The following is a 16953-nucleotide window of genomic DNA, read 5'->3' on the forward strand; positions in this document are numbered from 1 at the left end:
AAGTCTTTGACCTCGGTTTCCCTGGTTTCTGGCCCCAGGGGAGGAAAGAGCCTCTCCCTTGTCCCAGACAGAAGCTTAGTGGCAAAAGGTGGCCCAGAGGACCAGGCAAGTGGCACTAGTCCAGCTGCTAGGGCTGGGACAGAGCTGGGATTGGCTGCCCGGAGAGGGGCGGGACCTGTGGAGATGGGTGTGCCTCATCTTTTCCACCTATGCCACGGAGAGGACCGGGCCCAAAGGTCCAGTGTGCAGGAGATGCCCCACCACGACGTCACATACGACCTGACCCAGACGGGAGTGTGGCACACCTGCACAGACAAGAGCACACGAAGCTAGAGAGCCCAGACGCGCACACACACCTGCTCGGGAGCACAGAGTTCACGCGTGGTCACACACACAGCACGCCCACCCAGCCAGTCCCACACGTCATACCTGGCCGTACAGACTGGCAGCTGCAGACATGCCACACACACACGGGAACAGACACAGACACACGCATGCCACCTTGTTCACACTGGCTCCAGCTCCAACCTTCCCGACTCCCTAGGTCCTACTCCAGGGTAACTGAGGGACAGCTAGTATCCCCGCCCCCTCCACCCAGCCACGGCGTCTGCAATGCCCCCCTGCCCACCCGGGCCTCAGGCACAGCCCGAGCCCTCTGCTCGCACAGGCAGCCCCAGCAGACGCAAGACTTGGCCGCTAGGTTCGCTCCCATCCCTTCAACAGCCGTCCCATGTTACCCACCATCCGAAGCCCCCAAAGGAGACGCTGCGCTTCCTGCGAAACATGGCTGTGGCCGTGGGGCCCTGGAACCCAGCGATGTCCCCAGGACTGTTGGCAAAAGGGTGGCAGTGCAGCGGGGTCAGCGGGGCCACAGGCGCAGGGCGGGACACTGGGCGCAGCACCTCCCCCACTGCCTGCCCCCAACCCCAGCACTTCCTGTGGGTGAGGCCCGGGGCTGGGAGGTGTGTCCTGCCCTCCAGGAGGCACCAGGGAGGCAGGGGAGGTCGCAGAGGGCAGCTTCCCCTGCCCAGAGGAACCCGCAGTTCCGGAAGGGGCTCGGCTGGCAGATTGCACCACAGCCCGCGCCCGGCAGCTCAGCCCCACACACCGCTGGTTCCCAGAGCCCCAAGGGGGCCAGAGGACTCCCACAGATGTGCCTGGGAGGGAGAGAAAGAGCTCGCTGGAAGGCCGAGAGCCCTGCAGATGGCCCGCACCCCCACTCCCTGCGGCTGCCCAGGACGGGACCTCTGCCTTCCTGCCCACCCCCCCACGGCTCAGCACACTCCAGATGAACCAGCCCCACACAGGTAAGGACACCCGCACACTTGTGGACACGAGTACACGTGCACTCCCACGAGCACAGGGGCACATGCAAGTGTGCACATACAGATGCCCAGGACCCACAGGTGCACATAGGCATGCTCACATAGTGTCGTTACACACCCACACACAGACACACAGGTAGTGCACACTCACATGCAGTTCGTACAGACTCCAGAGACACCTTGCATGTACATCATATACACATAACTCCCCGTGAAACAGGCTCACACATGGACACAGACCCACGTGCACACGCTCAGACTGCACACACGCCCTCAAGGTACATTCATACATACCCATACACAGTCACAGATCTGTACTTCTCAGACCCCCGAGTGCCTAGACGGAGGTCAGCAGAGGGAGAGCAGCATGTGTGTGCAAATGTGTTTCTTCCTAGCTGGGACAAAAAGCTAGCCCTCATCTCTGCTTGCACCAGTGCTGACCATGCCAGGTATGCAGTAGGGGCTCAATAATGACAACCCATGGAGGGGTGTGGCACATAGGTTACAGCAGACTAGGTTGGGGGGACACAGGCGGGGACCAGGCCCCGGCCCTGCCTCGGGGCAGTGGAGAAAGGGAAACAAAGCTACCATGGCTGCTGTCACTGGCCTCTCTCAGTTTCCTGGTTGGGGTCCACTGCCACTCTGGGCATTGGATCTGTGCTGTGGGACAAGAGGCCCCCCCTCAATCCAGACATCATGGACAAAGGGCACAGGCATTTCCATGGACTCTGCGGAAGCAGGGAAGGCTACCTGGGCTGCAGGAGCAGCTTCAAGGGCAGTTCAGGTCTGGGTGTGGCAAGGGCGGACCCTTTCCTCTAAGGCAGCAGGCTTTCCCGCACAAGCCTGGTCCTCAGTTCAGGCCGCACCCTCCGCCCCCAGCTTCACCGGGAAAGGAAGGAGGGTGTGCTTTACCCTCTGGGGTTGCATCAGACCACTGGCTCCCTGCAGGATGCCCACCCCACGCCCAGGCCCTCCCCACACTGTACCCCCCAAAGACGCTCAATGGGTACCATGGACACCTTGGGTCCTGCCCTGCATCCACTTGGCCTCCCTCGGAGTAAAACAGTTCTGTGCTCCATCTGCTCCCAGAGGGAGCACCTGGCCAGCCTGACCAACCAGGGCACCCCCCTGCTGACCACAGTAACTAGGAACAGGCAGGAGAAGCCAGCGGACCCAACAAGACTCACTCCCAGAGCACACCCCTTCCGCTGCCTAGCCGCTAAACCACAGGATGGAAGCACCATGCAGAGGAGGGCAGGGGCATGAACTGCCACACAGTGAGCAGGAGAAAGAGCAGGTCTGCAGGACATCATCACATCTCCTGGAGGGGCGCCTGGGTGGGTCAATCCGTTCGGCCTCCAACTCAGATTTGGCTCAGGTCATGATCTCACAGCACATGGCAACGAGCCACATGTAGGCTTTGCACTGATAGCACAGAGCTTGCTTAGGATTCTCTCTCTCTCAAAATAAATAAATACACTTAAAAAAAAAACTTCCTGGAGCGAGGTGTGCCAGCAGCCAGTTGACCCCTAGGTGTGCAAGAGCCAGATACATATCCCATTATTCCTAAAGCCAGCTGGATTTAGTTGGGTTTAGAGTTGGATTTCTTGGGGCACCTGGGTGGCTCCATTGGTTAAGCAACTGACTTAGGCTGAAGTCATGATCTCCCAATTCGTGGGGTCAAGCTCTGCATCACACTCCGAGCTGACAGCTCAGAGCCTAGACCCTGTTTCAGATTCTGTGTCTCCCTCTCTTTCTGCCCCTGCCCCCACTTATGCTTGCCCTCTCTCTCTCTCTCAAGTAAACAAACAGGGGCACCTGGATGGCTCAGTCGGTTACGTCTTCGGCTCAGGTCATGATCTCACAGTTCATGGGTTCGAGCTGTGTTGACAGCTCAGAGCCTGGAGCCTGCTTTGGAGTCTGTATCTCCTTCTCTCTGACCCTCCCCTGCTCACACTCTGTCTCTCAAAAATAAACATTAAAAAAATTTCTTTTAATCTTTAAAGTAAATAAACATTTAAAAAATGTTAAATAGAGTTGAATTTCTCTCACTCTCCATTGAGGAAGTCCCAACTAAGAGGGAGAGCCTGGTGAGTGCAAGAGTAAAGGTCAGAAACACCTGTGGCCACTCAGCCTGCTGCCTCACCAAGTCTGACTCCAGGCCAAGCACCGCGCTGGGTGCAGAGAGCAGCAGGGTGAGAGCCCGGGCCTGGGCGTCATGTGGGTTACCAACAACACATTTCCTGTTGCAAATTACTTACTTTTTCATCAATTAGAGAGTGTTCACAGTGAACCCATCATGGGAACCCGTCATTTGACACGCTTTTGTGTGAAAGAGAAGGAAGTGGGGTTATTCCAATACGCTGGGGCTCTTCCGAGCACCCGTCATCTAGTCCTAACTGTCCACACATGTGACCCTGTATTCCTGTTGTCCATCATCCTATTCTAGGGAAAGAGGCCGCTGAGAGGTGCTCTCGTGCCGGTCCTCACAGTCTCCAGATCCGCAGGGGAACACGCAGGCCACAACCCAGCAGGGATGCAGGCCAGGTGCAGGCAGGGACCAGCATTTGAAGGTCCCCGCTGCTGCCACCTAGAGGCTGGATTCTCCCACCTGGACTTCTGGTCTCTTGCACGGTGACCACGAAAGACGGAATTATGAAACTCAGACCTGTGGTGGAGGAGTGGCTGTGTCAGCAGGAAGAGGCACAGGACTCACAGAGTCCCGGATGTCCTTGAAGCCACCCAGGAACCTTGGAGAGTCCTGATGCACCATACCCTCCTCACTCCTCAGAGTGATGGCCTGGAGGGAGACAGAGGTTCCCTGATGGCTTATGTTTTACTCTCTGAGCTCTAGAGGGAGGCAAGAGCCGTTCTAGAGCATCTTCCACTCTCTTTTCCTCAGCACCAGGCTCCTAAGCTTTGGAGCCATATGACCACCAACACATAACCTAACCTCCGAGGCCTCAGTTTCCTCCTCTATGATATGGTGGCTGCCACCAGGCTCACAAGATTACAAATACATGTAAACACTGAGCACAGGGCCCCCACACCATTATGGGTGCTATTATAATTATCATCTATTACAATTCTGCCCCCTCCTCTGGTCCCACGCAGCTTCCCGTCGCCCCTGCTCTGAGCCCTCAGTTCCTCTTCTGTGTGGGGCTGGGCAGCGAGGGGTCTGAATGCTCCCTGGGAAGGACTGTGAGTCAAGAGAAAAGAGAAGCACTCTGTGAGCGAGGCCCAGCCTCCTACCCCCACCAAGCATGGCCCAGCTTCCTCCCTGACCCCAGCGAGGGGGTTGGTAATGAGCTGACTCACATGACCAAGCCGTCAGCGTGGAGACCAGGACAAGCTGTGGGTGCAGAGGAGCCCAGGGCAGCGCTTGTATCTGAGAGTGTGCTACGGGCCAGCGCCGACCTCCCCGCGTGGCTCCTTCCGACCTCACAGACACCTCTGAGATGATGCCACTGTTATCCTCATTTTACAGATGAGGACACTGGGGCACGGGAAGGTTAAGGAACTTGACAAAACTTGCCCGGCACAATGGTGGCAAGGCGAGGTCTGATTCCAGAGACCAAGCCATCAGTCACTGTTCTATATGATGATCTGCATCGACAAGTGCTGATCACCAGATCAAACCTGCCCCTTTGAAACCTGCACAAATGCCCATTCACACTGTGCCCACTTCACAGACAAGGGAGCCTAAGCACCTGAAAGACCAGCACAGCTCAACGGCTAAGAGAAGACAAGGATGAAATCAGAAAGACAAGTGCCCGTGTCCTTCCAACACCAGGCTAGACGGGCTCCTTCCGTCCTAAGGTCGCTCCTAGCCCCGTCCATGGAGCCAACTCTGGGTCACCAAATCACAAGGCCCTGGCTTCTCTGGTGGAGGCCTGTGGGTGCTCCTGGTCCAGCTGAGGAACAAGTCCCAGCCAGTGCCCCGGGCTCAGGCCACAGCTGCAGGGAACCCACCCAGCTCCCCAGGCTTTCGAGCCCAAGCCCTTGCCAACAGCCCCTCCGCCCTGTCCGCAGGCCCTCAGGGGCGGGAGGGAAGGGGGAGACCCTGTGGTTTCCTCTGCTTGGACAGCTCTGTCCTCACAGCCGCTAGTTGGGAGCTGGAAGAGGAGACAAGCTGGTTTCCCAGGCACGGGGACGAGCAGTTACAGGAAGCGCAGGAAACAGATGCCCCTAGAGAAGCGGGCACTAGACCACTTGGCCTAGATCCTCCCCTGCTCCACACAGCATGACCCACCAGGGGTGGCTGCTGGGGCTCCGCTCTCCTCCCACTCCACTAAACTACCCTGAGCAGGCCACCTGCTCTCTTGGGGCTTCAGTCGAACTTTCCTCAAAGGGGAGGCCAGATTCACCCCTGCTTCCTTCATAAGCCGGGTGAGGACAAAGGACAGTGGCAGAGAAGGGCATTCTGATCTCCAGGAAATAGGGCGCAATGGCATTCAGAGCCAGCAAACACGCATCAGTTAGGAATCCACACTTCGAGGACAGAGGCAAAACGACGTCTAACATCTGCACTGTGATTTACGGTGCACCGGTCACCTCCCCACGCGCACCATCTCTAGGGCTAGACTGAATTTCCCATTGCGTGAGTTCTGAGAAGCAAGGCGAGGACAAAAAATTGCAAGAGCATGCTCGTGGAAAGTGGACTCCAAGAGCACAACCCTGAGCCGTGACCGCAGAGCTCACTGTGATCTGCTCAGGACCGCCAGACCACCAAGACAACTGCCAGCAGTACATGACTGTGGACTAAAAGGCCATCAAGTGCATCACAGCCTAACATCTCTTAAATAATGACAAGGTCTCCCTTTTGCCCACCACAGAGTAAAAGTTAAAAGAAACCTCCACAACGGTATGTGGATACAAAGGCACAGGCACTCCCACCACCAGTGTAGATATTTGGCAATAGCTATCAAACTGTCAAGTGCACACACCCTTCGTGCCAACAGTTTGTCTTTAGAGATTTAGTCCACACGTAAACTCCTACAAGTTGACAAGATCTATGCATATGGATGTTAATTCTATCGTTGTCTGAAACAGCAAATACAAAATATAACATGAACGACTGTCATCTAACCATACTGGACAAAAAGCAGACCGTGGGATACAATGGAGCCGCTGAGGAGGAGGCAGAATTTATATGGGTTACTATATAAAGATAACCTAAAAACTCGAGGTAAAAAAAAGGACACAACAATTCATCTAAGAGGATCTCATTAGTTTAAATAAACATGTAAATTCTTATGAATGCCGAGACAACTTCTGGAATGGAACATAAGCAATGGCCCATGTCTGGTTACTAGTGAAGAAGGGACCAGAGCTGAAAATTTGGGGGAAGGGACTTTTCACTTTACATCCTGTGTGCTGCTTGATTTTTTTCTCAACCACTAACATGTTATAATTTAAAGAAAAAAAAAGGTTAAGAAACAAACAAGAGCAGAAACCAGTAGCAGCAACAAAGGCTCATTTCTTTAAAAAGCCTTTAATGATCTGGAGCTCAAACTGACGCGGATCCGAGCCCTGGGACCATCCCTTTACTCTGAAGGGAGGTCAGTCTTGCCCCAGAAAGGGCAGGCCAAGATCTCTCTCTCCCTGCCTGACTCCAGACGGTCTTCCATCCATTCTGCTCTTAGGCAGAGTTTGTGCTTTAATCTTAAGAAAACTCAGAGGAGGGGCGCCTGGATGGCTCAGTCGGTTAAGCGTCCAGCTTCAGCTCAGGTCATGATCTCACGGTTCGAGGGTTCGAGCCCCACGTTGGGCTCTGTGCTGACAGCTAGCTCAGAGCCTGGAGCCTGCTTCAGAGTCTGTCTTCCTCTCTCTCTGACCCTCCCCTATTCCCACTGTCTCTCTTTGTCTCTCAAAAATAAAGAACATTAAAAAAAATTTAGAAAAAAAGAGAAAGAAAACTCAGAGGAGACCAACGTACGACTTTGCTAGAGGAAATTTGACAACACAAATCAGAATCCTTACACGCACGCCAAGGGGGCTTCTGAAGTACACATCAAGGTGTGGTTTTGGAACTGGGTGTCTATTTTAGATGCGTGTGTCAAGTATACGGAAATTCATCCATACACTTAAAATCTGTGCACTTCTCTTCATGTATGTTATGCTTCGATCAAGAGGTTTGCTTTTTTCTTATGCATGCTTTTTGACCTAGCAACCCTGTTCTCGATTCCACACCATCCTAAGGAGGAAAAAAAAAAATCAAGCTGTACTTTCCAGGGTCTCCGACTCATTGTTGCCATAACTACGAAACAATGGGAATGACCTAAATTACCAACAGGGTAGCATCTCCCGACAGCTGAGTGCATTCCAGCCAATATAAAGTAGGTATGGGAGTACACGTAATCACAAGGGAAGACAGCTATGATATCCTTCCGAATGGAATAAAATAGGCTAAATATTATGTTCAGGGCTATACTGTTCAGGGGTGAGATTAAGGATCATGACTTCTTTTCTTCTTTTCTGTTTTCTGAAATAAGCAGGTCTTACTTATATAATTAGAAAAGCACAATAAACACTACTTAAAATAATGACAAATAAAAGAAAGCAAAAGGAGGCAAGAAATGGGACAGGCCCAGTGTTATAAAGTAGTGGTTTTCAAATGCACTGGGCGTGAACATCACCTGCGGTTTAAGAAAACATGGGTCCAAACCCCAGCCCCACTGCTTACCAGCAGCGTGACCTTGGGCAAGTCCCTCAGCTTCTCTGTGCCTCAGACCACACTCCTCATCTATAAGATGGGGATAATAATAGTACCGACCTCAGAGGACAGACATGAAGCCTTCAGAGGACTGCCTGGCACAGACATATGGATGTGTTAGCCAGTGCGACTGCCATAACTCAGTCCGTCGTTCTGAGGTGGGGCCCGGAACTCTCATGTTTAACAAAGTCCCCTGATGGCTCCGGCCCAATTAGAAACGCTGGCAGGAAGTCCACTACAGCGCTCCCATGACGCTGGGTGGCCCTGGAGCTTTCTGTAGAACTCTGGGGCACTAGGAGCTGGCTAAAGGAGATGACATAGCCAGTTCTCTTCTCTGCTCCATCCAGCGGGGTCACTCCCAACCCTGCCCGACTACTGGAGAGCCTCTCCGGACTGGGCTGGAATGTGGGCATCAGCACCCTCTGCAGGCAACGTTGGGTACTACAAGGAAGAAAAGGGAGCATCTTGGGGCGCCCCGGTGGCTCAGTGGGTTGTGTCTAACTCTTGACTTTGGCTCAGGTCATGACTTTATGGTTTATGAGTTGAAGCCCCACATCAGGCCCTGTGCTGACAGCGTGGGGCCTGCTTGAGATTCCCTCTCTCGTTCTCTCTGCCCCTCTGCTGCTCACGTTCTCTCTCAAAATAAATAAATAAAACCTTTTTAAAAAATGAAAAAGAAAAGAGAGCATCTTGCTTGTATTTCTAGGATGGTAGCCATGCTGTCCCCTGGCATAAGGGATTGGGGGCAGGGGATGGGGAAATTCTACGTCTTGCAGGAGATAAGCAACAGCCATGGGCTCCAGCCCTGGTTCTGACATTAAATCATAGCCGTGGAGAGGCCCCTCTAATGCCCTCTGCATTTTTTTCATCTGTAACAAATAACTGCACTCATTTCTCAAAAATCTTCCATGAACTAGTTATGTCAGACTTTTTCCTTTATTTAATCCTTGCCACCACCATGTCCTCAATCCCGGTGAGGAAATGGAGTCACAGAGAGGGTAAGAAACTTACCCAAGGTCACGGGGCTGGTAGGTGGCAGTGGCAGAATTCAAACCAGAGATGCTGCTTTTCACAAGTCTGCCATGCCTACACAGAATGAGGGTGGCCCTAGGCGTGAGCTGCTGCCAGGCTGGGCCCGGCCACTGCCCAGCCGAGGAGCAGCCCCAAGCTGGGCCAGGACAAGCAAAGCTTGGCAGGCTGTGCTGGGGAGCGGTCCTTCCGGCAGAGGAGCAGTGACTAAGGTAGAGGCAGGTTGGGAGGACAGAGCAGAGGCAAGGAGCTCCCTCTAACACTTTTTCTTTAAGCCCTGCAGCTCAGGGCACCTGGGTGGCTCAGTCAGTTGAGCATCTGACTTGTGCTCAGGTCACGATCTAGCAGTTGGTGGGTTTGAGCCCCGTGTCAGGCTCTGAGCTGTGAGCACAGAGCCTGACATCTGCTTTGGATTCTTTGTCTCCCTCTCTCTCTGCCCCTCCGTAGCTCACATTCTGTCTCTGTCTCTCAAAAATAAAATAAACATTTTTTTTAAAAAGGAGAAAAAATAAAAAGCCCTACAGCTCAAACCCAACATGTTCATGATTCATCTCTCATGACTCCCCTGAATAAAGATGGGGGCCCTGGTGGGGTGCCTTCAGGCACAGAGAAATCTGTTGGGGTCCCAGCCTTCTTACATCTCCATCAAAACTTGTCCCTTGCACCTTTGAAGGGAACAGGACTAACGTACAATGACATAATAAATGGAGACACTCGATTCAAGATCCCCTCTTTCTTTCCCACTACTAGGCCCACCCTCAAAAGGGCTCGTAACAGTGAGGTGCCTCCTGTATTACATGCAAGTAGGTGGGAAACTCGAGCTGGATCAGGTTTGGTGAAAACCAGGGTAACAACGCCTCACCTGAGGCCTCCGGATCTGTAGGCGGGACTACACTCGTGCTACAGGAATAACCCAGTGAAGTACATTTCCAATTTACAGATGGAAAAATTGGGGCACCGAGACGCTAAGTAATTTGCCCAAGGTCATGCTCCAAGGAAGGAACAGTGGCAGACGGATTATATTTAACAAAGATAGCCACACCATCCCCCAGTATGCCCCGCGCCCCACATGCTCTTGTTACCAGGTGACGCTGACACCCCTCTGTTCAGAGGTGGAACCTTCGCTCCCTCCTGGATCTGGGTGGATCTGTGACTGAGGCAATGTGCATCTTCCCAGAGCTAGATAAGAAAAGGTAAAATAGCTTCTGCTGGCTCTCTCTGGGGGTCCTTGCCCTTACCCCAGCCACCATGCCATGAGGAAGCCCAAACTAGCACACAGGAAGACGGCCTGCGTGACAAGAAGACGAGCAAAGAGAGAGGGCCATGTGGTGAGGGACCGAGTCCTCAAGCCAACAGCCGGCATTAAATGCCAGACGTGAGCCACTGAGCCTTCAGACCATGCCAGCCCCTCGCCTCCGAGTCACCCCAGCGGATGACTAAAGACAGAAGTATCCCTGCCGGGCCCTGTCCAAACGGCAGATTCCTGAGCAAAATAAATGTCACCACTGTTTTAAGCCATAAGTTTCTGAGCAGTTTGTCACACAGTAAAAACACCCAGAACGGTGGTAGAGCCAGAACTGGAACCAGCGAGCTGGCTCCAGGCCTGCGCCCCTGGCCACAGTGCATCGGTCTCTGACTGCAACAGAGGAGGGGCTGCGGCTTGGGCCTTCGGTCAGACATCTCTTCATACAGTCATTCATTCAATCACTCACTCACTCATTCAGTGCTTGTTTACTGCACCCTGGGATCCTGTGATTCATGAGAAAGGTATATTCCGTCTTCATCTTCGTCTACAGCTCCTGGCTCACAGCTCCCCAAACCCTGAGAGTTTCAGAAGTGCGGAGCCCCCATAAAGGTGTCTTGTTATGTGAATGAGGTGACTTTTAGAAGCACCAAGGGTTGGAGGCCAGTTGCCAAGAGAACCAATCAGGTGATCAGAAGGCTAGAACTCTCCCTCAGACCTCCCAAAAGAGGAGAGAGGCTGGGGTTGATTCCGTCGCCAAGGGCTAATGATTTAATCATTTGGGCTATGTAATGAAGCCTCCATAAAAACACAGGACCGGGTGGGGAGCGTTTCCAGGCTGGGGGACCCATGGAGAATGGGGACAGTGGCGCTCTCCGAGAGAGCACAGGCCTCCGCCCTCTCCCCACACACCTCTTCCATCTGCCTGTTCCTGAGTGACATCCTTTCATGATAAGCCAGTGATCCAGTCAGTAAAAGGTTTCTCAGAGTGTGGTGAGCTGCTCTAGCAAATTGTCCGAACTGGAGGAGGAGGTCCTGGGAACCTCCGATCGCCAGTCAGAAGTGGAGGCAACGACCTGGGCTTGGGACTAGTACCTTGTCTCACTGAACCCTCACCGGTGGAATCATACTGTCTCCAGGCAGCTCGCGTCAGAATTGAGATGCATTCTCAGACACACCATTGGTGCCCAAAAACTGTTTGGTTACATGTGTGGGAAACCACGCCCCCACCCCTCACCTCACCCCCCCCCACACACACACCATGGAACTCGTGTCCGGAGAGCAATTTACATCCCTACTGCGTTCCAGGCTCTCTGCTAGTGCTGAGGACACTTGGGTGAACCCGACCCCTGCTCTGGGGGGACTGGGAGGGAGGAGGTGAAAAATAAAAGAGGGATAACTTTCCCCAGGTATTTATGACAGCTTGACATGATCCAACTGGGACCAGGTGGGTGGGCAGCCCTGTCTGGAGAGCGTGATCTGGGACAGCCTCCCTGAAGGGGAAACAGCAGGATGGGGTGGTCCAGCTTTGTGAAGAGTGAACAGAATGGCAGCAACGGTCGAGAACAGACCTGGGTTACATCCTGGCTCCACTACTTACAAGCTGAGTGATCTTGTGGAAGTGACCCAGCCTCTCCGAGCCTCCACTGCCTCATAAAATGGGGATGCTTCCAGAACACACCTCACAGTATTGTTCTGAGGAGCCCAGAAGCTATACATGTACAGTGTGCAGTCCGGGGCCTGGCGCAGGGGCTCCATATATATAAATGACTGTGGTGACAGGAATTACTCGAGGCCAAGGTCCCCAGCGGAATGCCCAGAGCCCCAGAGACCACTCTGCTCCCTGTCGGAAACTATGCTAGCTAGCCACAGCTACCAGGGAAGAGAGCATGGGCAGTGGGGGTTAGGGGTGGCCCTCCCACGGCTGCACTGATACCCAGGCCCCTGAGGGAGCAGTCGAGTGTATGAGGCACACACATACTTCCCCAAAGCACGCTGACACACACAGCCGAGCTTCTCCCCATCCCCTGTGGCCATTCCTGACTCATACCCTCAACCCAGGGCTTACCCACCTGCCACCCTGAGCTCAGAGCTCAAAGGATGGGGCTGGAGGCTCCCGTGGTTATCCCTTCCCAGGCCCTGCCCCAAAGACATTGGGCACCCAAACAGCAAGCGGGGGGAAAAAGCAACTTCCTCAAGGTAGAGGGAGAAAGGGCCAGGGACAGGAAGCCTGGAGAGAGGGCAGAGCTGGGCAGGACAGAAGACTCAGGGGCCCCAGGGGGGCCAGGAAATCCTGCTGGGGTCAAGTATCACCTGCCATCAGACAGGCACACGCTTTAGGACTCTGGAGAGCGCCCAGTGGGTGGCCAACACACACACCCAGAGCCAAGAACTCCAGCAGCCAGCAAGCAACAATGCACGCAGAGACTAGTTAGAGGACCCATAGGTACAGAGATGCAGAGCCACACGCCCTCCACAGATGTGCACACACGTACAGGCACTGCCCACTGTGCCTGGCTGCCTGGCACTCCCCTCTGGCTCTTGCTCACTACCAGTCATCTAACTGGCAGGGTCCGCCAGGTGCCCATGCCCGCTGCCATCTGCTGACCCAGACCTTGCAGGGCCCAGCTGGCACACCCAGCATAATCCAGGAAGGAGACTGGCAGCCTGGATCTGACCCAGGGTAGGGAGTGGGAAACCACCTGGCCCTCAGAGCAAGCTGCAAGTCAAGATCTCGGTGTGGGCCAGGTCCCCCCAAAGCACAAGCCTTGCCTTGGCCTCCCATCTGCCTTGGGAGCCCCCATGGCTGCTTTACATCTTGAACAGGTTGAAAGGAATCCCCTTGTAAATACCCAGAAACCCCGAAGGGTTGTGGCAAACAGAGCCAAAGAAAAAAATAAAAATACCAAGGGCAGCATGGCTGACTAAGATCAGACAAAAGGCAGGACCTCCCACTAGGGAAGCACCAAAGCACTGAAAGAGGTGTGGACCAGAAAAGAGTGTCATCTGTCTCCATTCAGAATTCCTCTTTGAAAAAGGAGGAGGTAGATAGACATTACTGATTTTCTTTTTTACTAAACTTATTAAAAACAAAAAGAGTCTGAAATTGCAGAGGTCAGAGGAATTTTGAAATGGCTGTAAATGAGGACAGTGGCTGCTGAACACTCCCAGCCTAGGCTGGCTGTGACCTTGCCGACAGGCAAGAGACAGGCGCGGTGGCCTTTGCATTGCCAGCCTGAGCCACGGATGCATGAGCGGTGGCACATTGCTCAGAGATGGCAGAGGGTAGGGAGGCCAGCGCCGCCATGGTACAGGCCTGAGCAGAAGCCACCTCGACAGGACCAGTGTCTGCAGTCAGCATGTCCCCTGCCAAAGCAAGAGGTGGCCTGGGAGGGGCTGGTGGCTGCTCCGGAGAGGGGGAGAACCAGGAGCCTAAGTCTCGAGGCTGCACTCTGATACATGAAGTCTGCCTGGCTTACGCCCTTAGACCCCCCACCCAATCCTCAACCACTGAGGTCCCTTCTCCAGTGTCACCCATCGCTCTCCCAGAGGCCCAGCCTGTCCCTGCCACTCCAGCCACCCAGGCTGCCCACCTTGCCCCACAGCCCTGGTTCCTCCTCATGCTTGACCACTCTCCCTTCCCTTCCCACTCTCCGTTTTCTCTTGCCCTCCTCCACCCCCTGCACTGAACTCCCTCCCCACTGATGGAGGGGGGGTCCAGACCGATGCCCACAACCATCTGCCAACCCCAAATGCCAGTGCCCGCCCTCCAGCCACTCCTCTCTCAAGCACCATTCCCCTCTCCCCGCCTCTGTTCACTGCCAGAGACAAGCAAGAGGCAGATCTGAGTAGCCAGCCCAGGGGATGTGGGAGACTGGGCCACAGCTCAAGGAGGAACTGACCAGGACAGATGTCTGGCCCTCGAGCCTCAGATTCTACGGCCAGAGGTGGAGGGGCGTCTTTAGCAGTCACTTAATCCACCCTCCTCCTCCACTTGAGGGATGAATATCTGAGCCACCCAGAATGTGCTGTCTTCCCAATTATACAAAACAAACATTTAAGGACCCATCGCCATGTTCCATGTCATAAATATCTCATTTAACACTCACAACCCCTGACAAGGAAACTGAAGCTCAGAGAAGTTAGGTAACTTGCGCAAAGTCGGGCGGTGTGCTGGACACTCAGAGGGCCACTCCAACCCCCTCTAGCCCACTTCTTACTCCAGCCACTTCAGCCACAGCCAGCTCCACAAAACTTCCCCCAGCGCCGCGTGGGGCCTTCTTTGAGGTGCAGCGTGGGGTGCCCACGAGAACCCTCTTGGGCCTCATGCGTGTGCAGCCTGCAAGCATGTGGGAGTTAGTGTCCACAAAACCATCCTGGCCAGTGGGGAACAGAGCCGATGGAGGAACGCTTGCCTATTTCTCTCCCGAAAAGGGGAGTTCTGAAACGCATTCCATAAAGCTCCTCAGGAGACTGCCCGGGGTAGAGTGGTGCTAATAAAAATAACGCATCCTTGTACTGCTTTCCCCTTTTCTATTTCTTTTTTTTAAGTAAGCACTATGCCCAGTGTGGGGCTTGAACTCACTACTCCGAGATCAAGAGCCCCATGCTCCACGGACTGAGCCAGCCAGCCATCCACCCCATGCTTTCCTCTTTTCTCCTTCACGCCCTTTGCCTCACCCTTGTTCCCCAAGGCCGATTCTCAAATCGACCACCACACACAAGCCTTTCTCTCAGCCTCTGCTTTGGAGGAACACAGGTGAAGACACACAGGGTGGTGGGGCTGGGACTCAAACCCAGGGCTGAGTAACAACACAGCCTTTATGCGTACCCGGCTGCTGCTGCCACCGTCCATGCCAGGGGCCCTTTTCCTCAAGGCTGAAGTCATTCTGAACCACAGTCGCTCAGCCACACTTGATCCAGGCAGGGTATGGGAAACAGGGAGCAGAGGGCATGAGGACACCTGCAGCAGGGGGTCATCTCCCTGGCACTGAAGCCACCTCCACAAACCTGCCTCAACACGCTGGATTGAGCAGGAATCCCAGCCAGATGTGCCCTGGCGCTCCCCACTTCTAGCATCTCCCTCTACCCAGAAGCCTCTGTGGCTCTCCAGCTCCAGTCCCCCATCCCAGTCCCCATGCAGGCCCCCCAAGTTCACCTCAACTCTTCAACATCTTGGAAAGGAGAGGGGACCTGAGGTAGTTTCCTGAAGCCTGAGCAGCCAGATGCTGCAGACAGCCAACCTGCCCCGCCCCTGGACTCAGAAAACCCAACACTCCTCCTTGGAGGGGAGGGCAGAGCCACCCCCAACTTCTACCCAAGTCACAAAGATGTGATGGGACTCTCCTGGGGGAAATCACTCCTGGGACCTCACATGCCCTGAGTCACTTCCAGCCTCCCTACCCAAGCATCCCTCCCCCGCCCACACAGCTGTTTGAGCCCTCCTTATCCTGCAGCAAAAGCAGGGGTGGGAGGGGGAGGGGTTCTTCCCTCTCCATGGGAAACTGAGGCCTGTGGAGCTTAACGTACAGCCACAGGGTCACAAATCATGAAAAGAACCCAAGAGCCCTGGCGCCCAGCCCAGGACAACCCTATTATTCCCCAGGGAGGCTGCTCTGAAGGGGGCCACTCAACAGAGGCAGATCCCAGGCATTCAGAGCCCAAACCCCACTTGCATGTAAATGCCCTTCGGTTTGTTAAGATGGGTGTGGAGGGAGCTGCAGGAAGCAGACGAGGAGAAAGAAGGATGTCCCCCCAACCAGCTCCCAGGTCCACACACGCAGTATCTGGTGGTGGCAAAGCCAAGAGGACGCTACCCAGTCCTGAGGTCCCCTGAACGCACACCTGCCCGGGAACCCCACCCAAGGCTGATCCCCCCACACTCTCTCACCCAGGGCCTCCAGAAATGAGCAGCAGGCTGGTGGCTGGCCCCCCCGGAGCGGGAGGGAGGTGGGGGGGGGTCCATTAAGGCCTCTCAGCCAGCACCCCACCATCCTAGCTCCCCTCTCCGCAACAGGCACAGGTTAGAGTGAGGATGGGGTGGGGTTTATGGCCCTTCGGCAAAACCAACCAACCAACCAACCTAGCCTAGTTACAGGGTCCTCCTGGGGTTTCTCCTGTTTCCTTCTCCCACCACCTGTAAACACTCACCTCCGACCTCCACCGCGGTCAGCTTCTCTAGCCAGAGACTTTGACAGGGGCTGAGCAACCTCTCACTCACGCACGCACACGCCCTGCTACATGTGTGTGCGCAATGCCCCACCCGCATGGATTGCGAGGACAGTCACCCCATCTCCCCGGCACAGTCCGCTACGCTTAAATGCCCTGTGGAATCTCAGCACAGAGCTCACACATGTACGGGCTGCCTTTCTCCCTGCGAACACACGCATTTACACTCACAACGTACACCGCGATTCCGTGTTCAGTCACACCCGGGACTCGCGCCCCGATCCAGGCTGTTAATGCACAGAATCGCCACCCAGCCCCGGACCCACTGACCTTCTCCGACGCACGGCGCCCAGCGCTCGCTCCTCGACGTGGACCGAATGTCAACAGTCAGCGGCGGCGGCTCACCCCGCCCGTGCGCCCGCGACGGCGGCGTCCTCCCGTCTCCATCCGGACCCGAGCCCCCTCCCGGCGGC

General features: G+C 54.8%; 1 protein-coding gene across 2 annotated transcripts in view; it reads right to left on the bottom strand.

Annotated features, from left to right (window-relative positions):
• The window catches only part of RAP1GAP2 (RAP1 GTPase activating protein 2), a 199338-nt gene extending 182419 nt beyond the window's left edge, over nt 1-16919 (bottom strand). The window contains exon 1 of one of the 2 annotated variants that reach the window (XM_029927518.1): nt 16811-16919. Coding sequence is in view for 1 of the 2 variants with exons in the window: in XM_029927517.1 (XP_029783377.1) it covers nt 742-785 (44 nt within the window). In the remaining variant the exon portion in view is untranslated. Of the gene's footprint in view, nt 1-741; nt 884-16810 lie in introns of those variants that run through there. The other variant, XM_029927517.1, reaches the window with a different exon arrangement.
• Between the last annotated feature and the right edge of the window lie 34 nt (nt 16920-16953).

Source organism: Suricata suricatta, chromosome 17 (genome assembly GCF_006229205.1).
Source record: "Suricata suricatta isolate VVHF042 chromosome 17, meerkat_22Aug2017_6uvM2_HiC, whole genome shotgun sequence".
NCBI lineage: Eukaryota > Metazoa > Chordata > Mammalia > Carnivora > Herpestidae > Suricata > Suricata suricatta.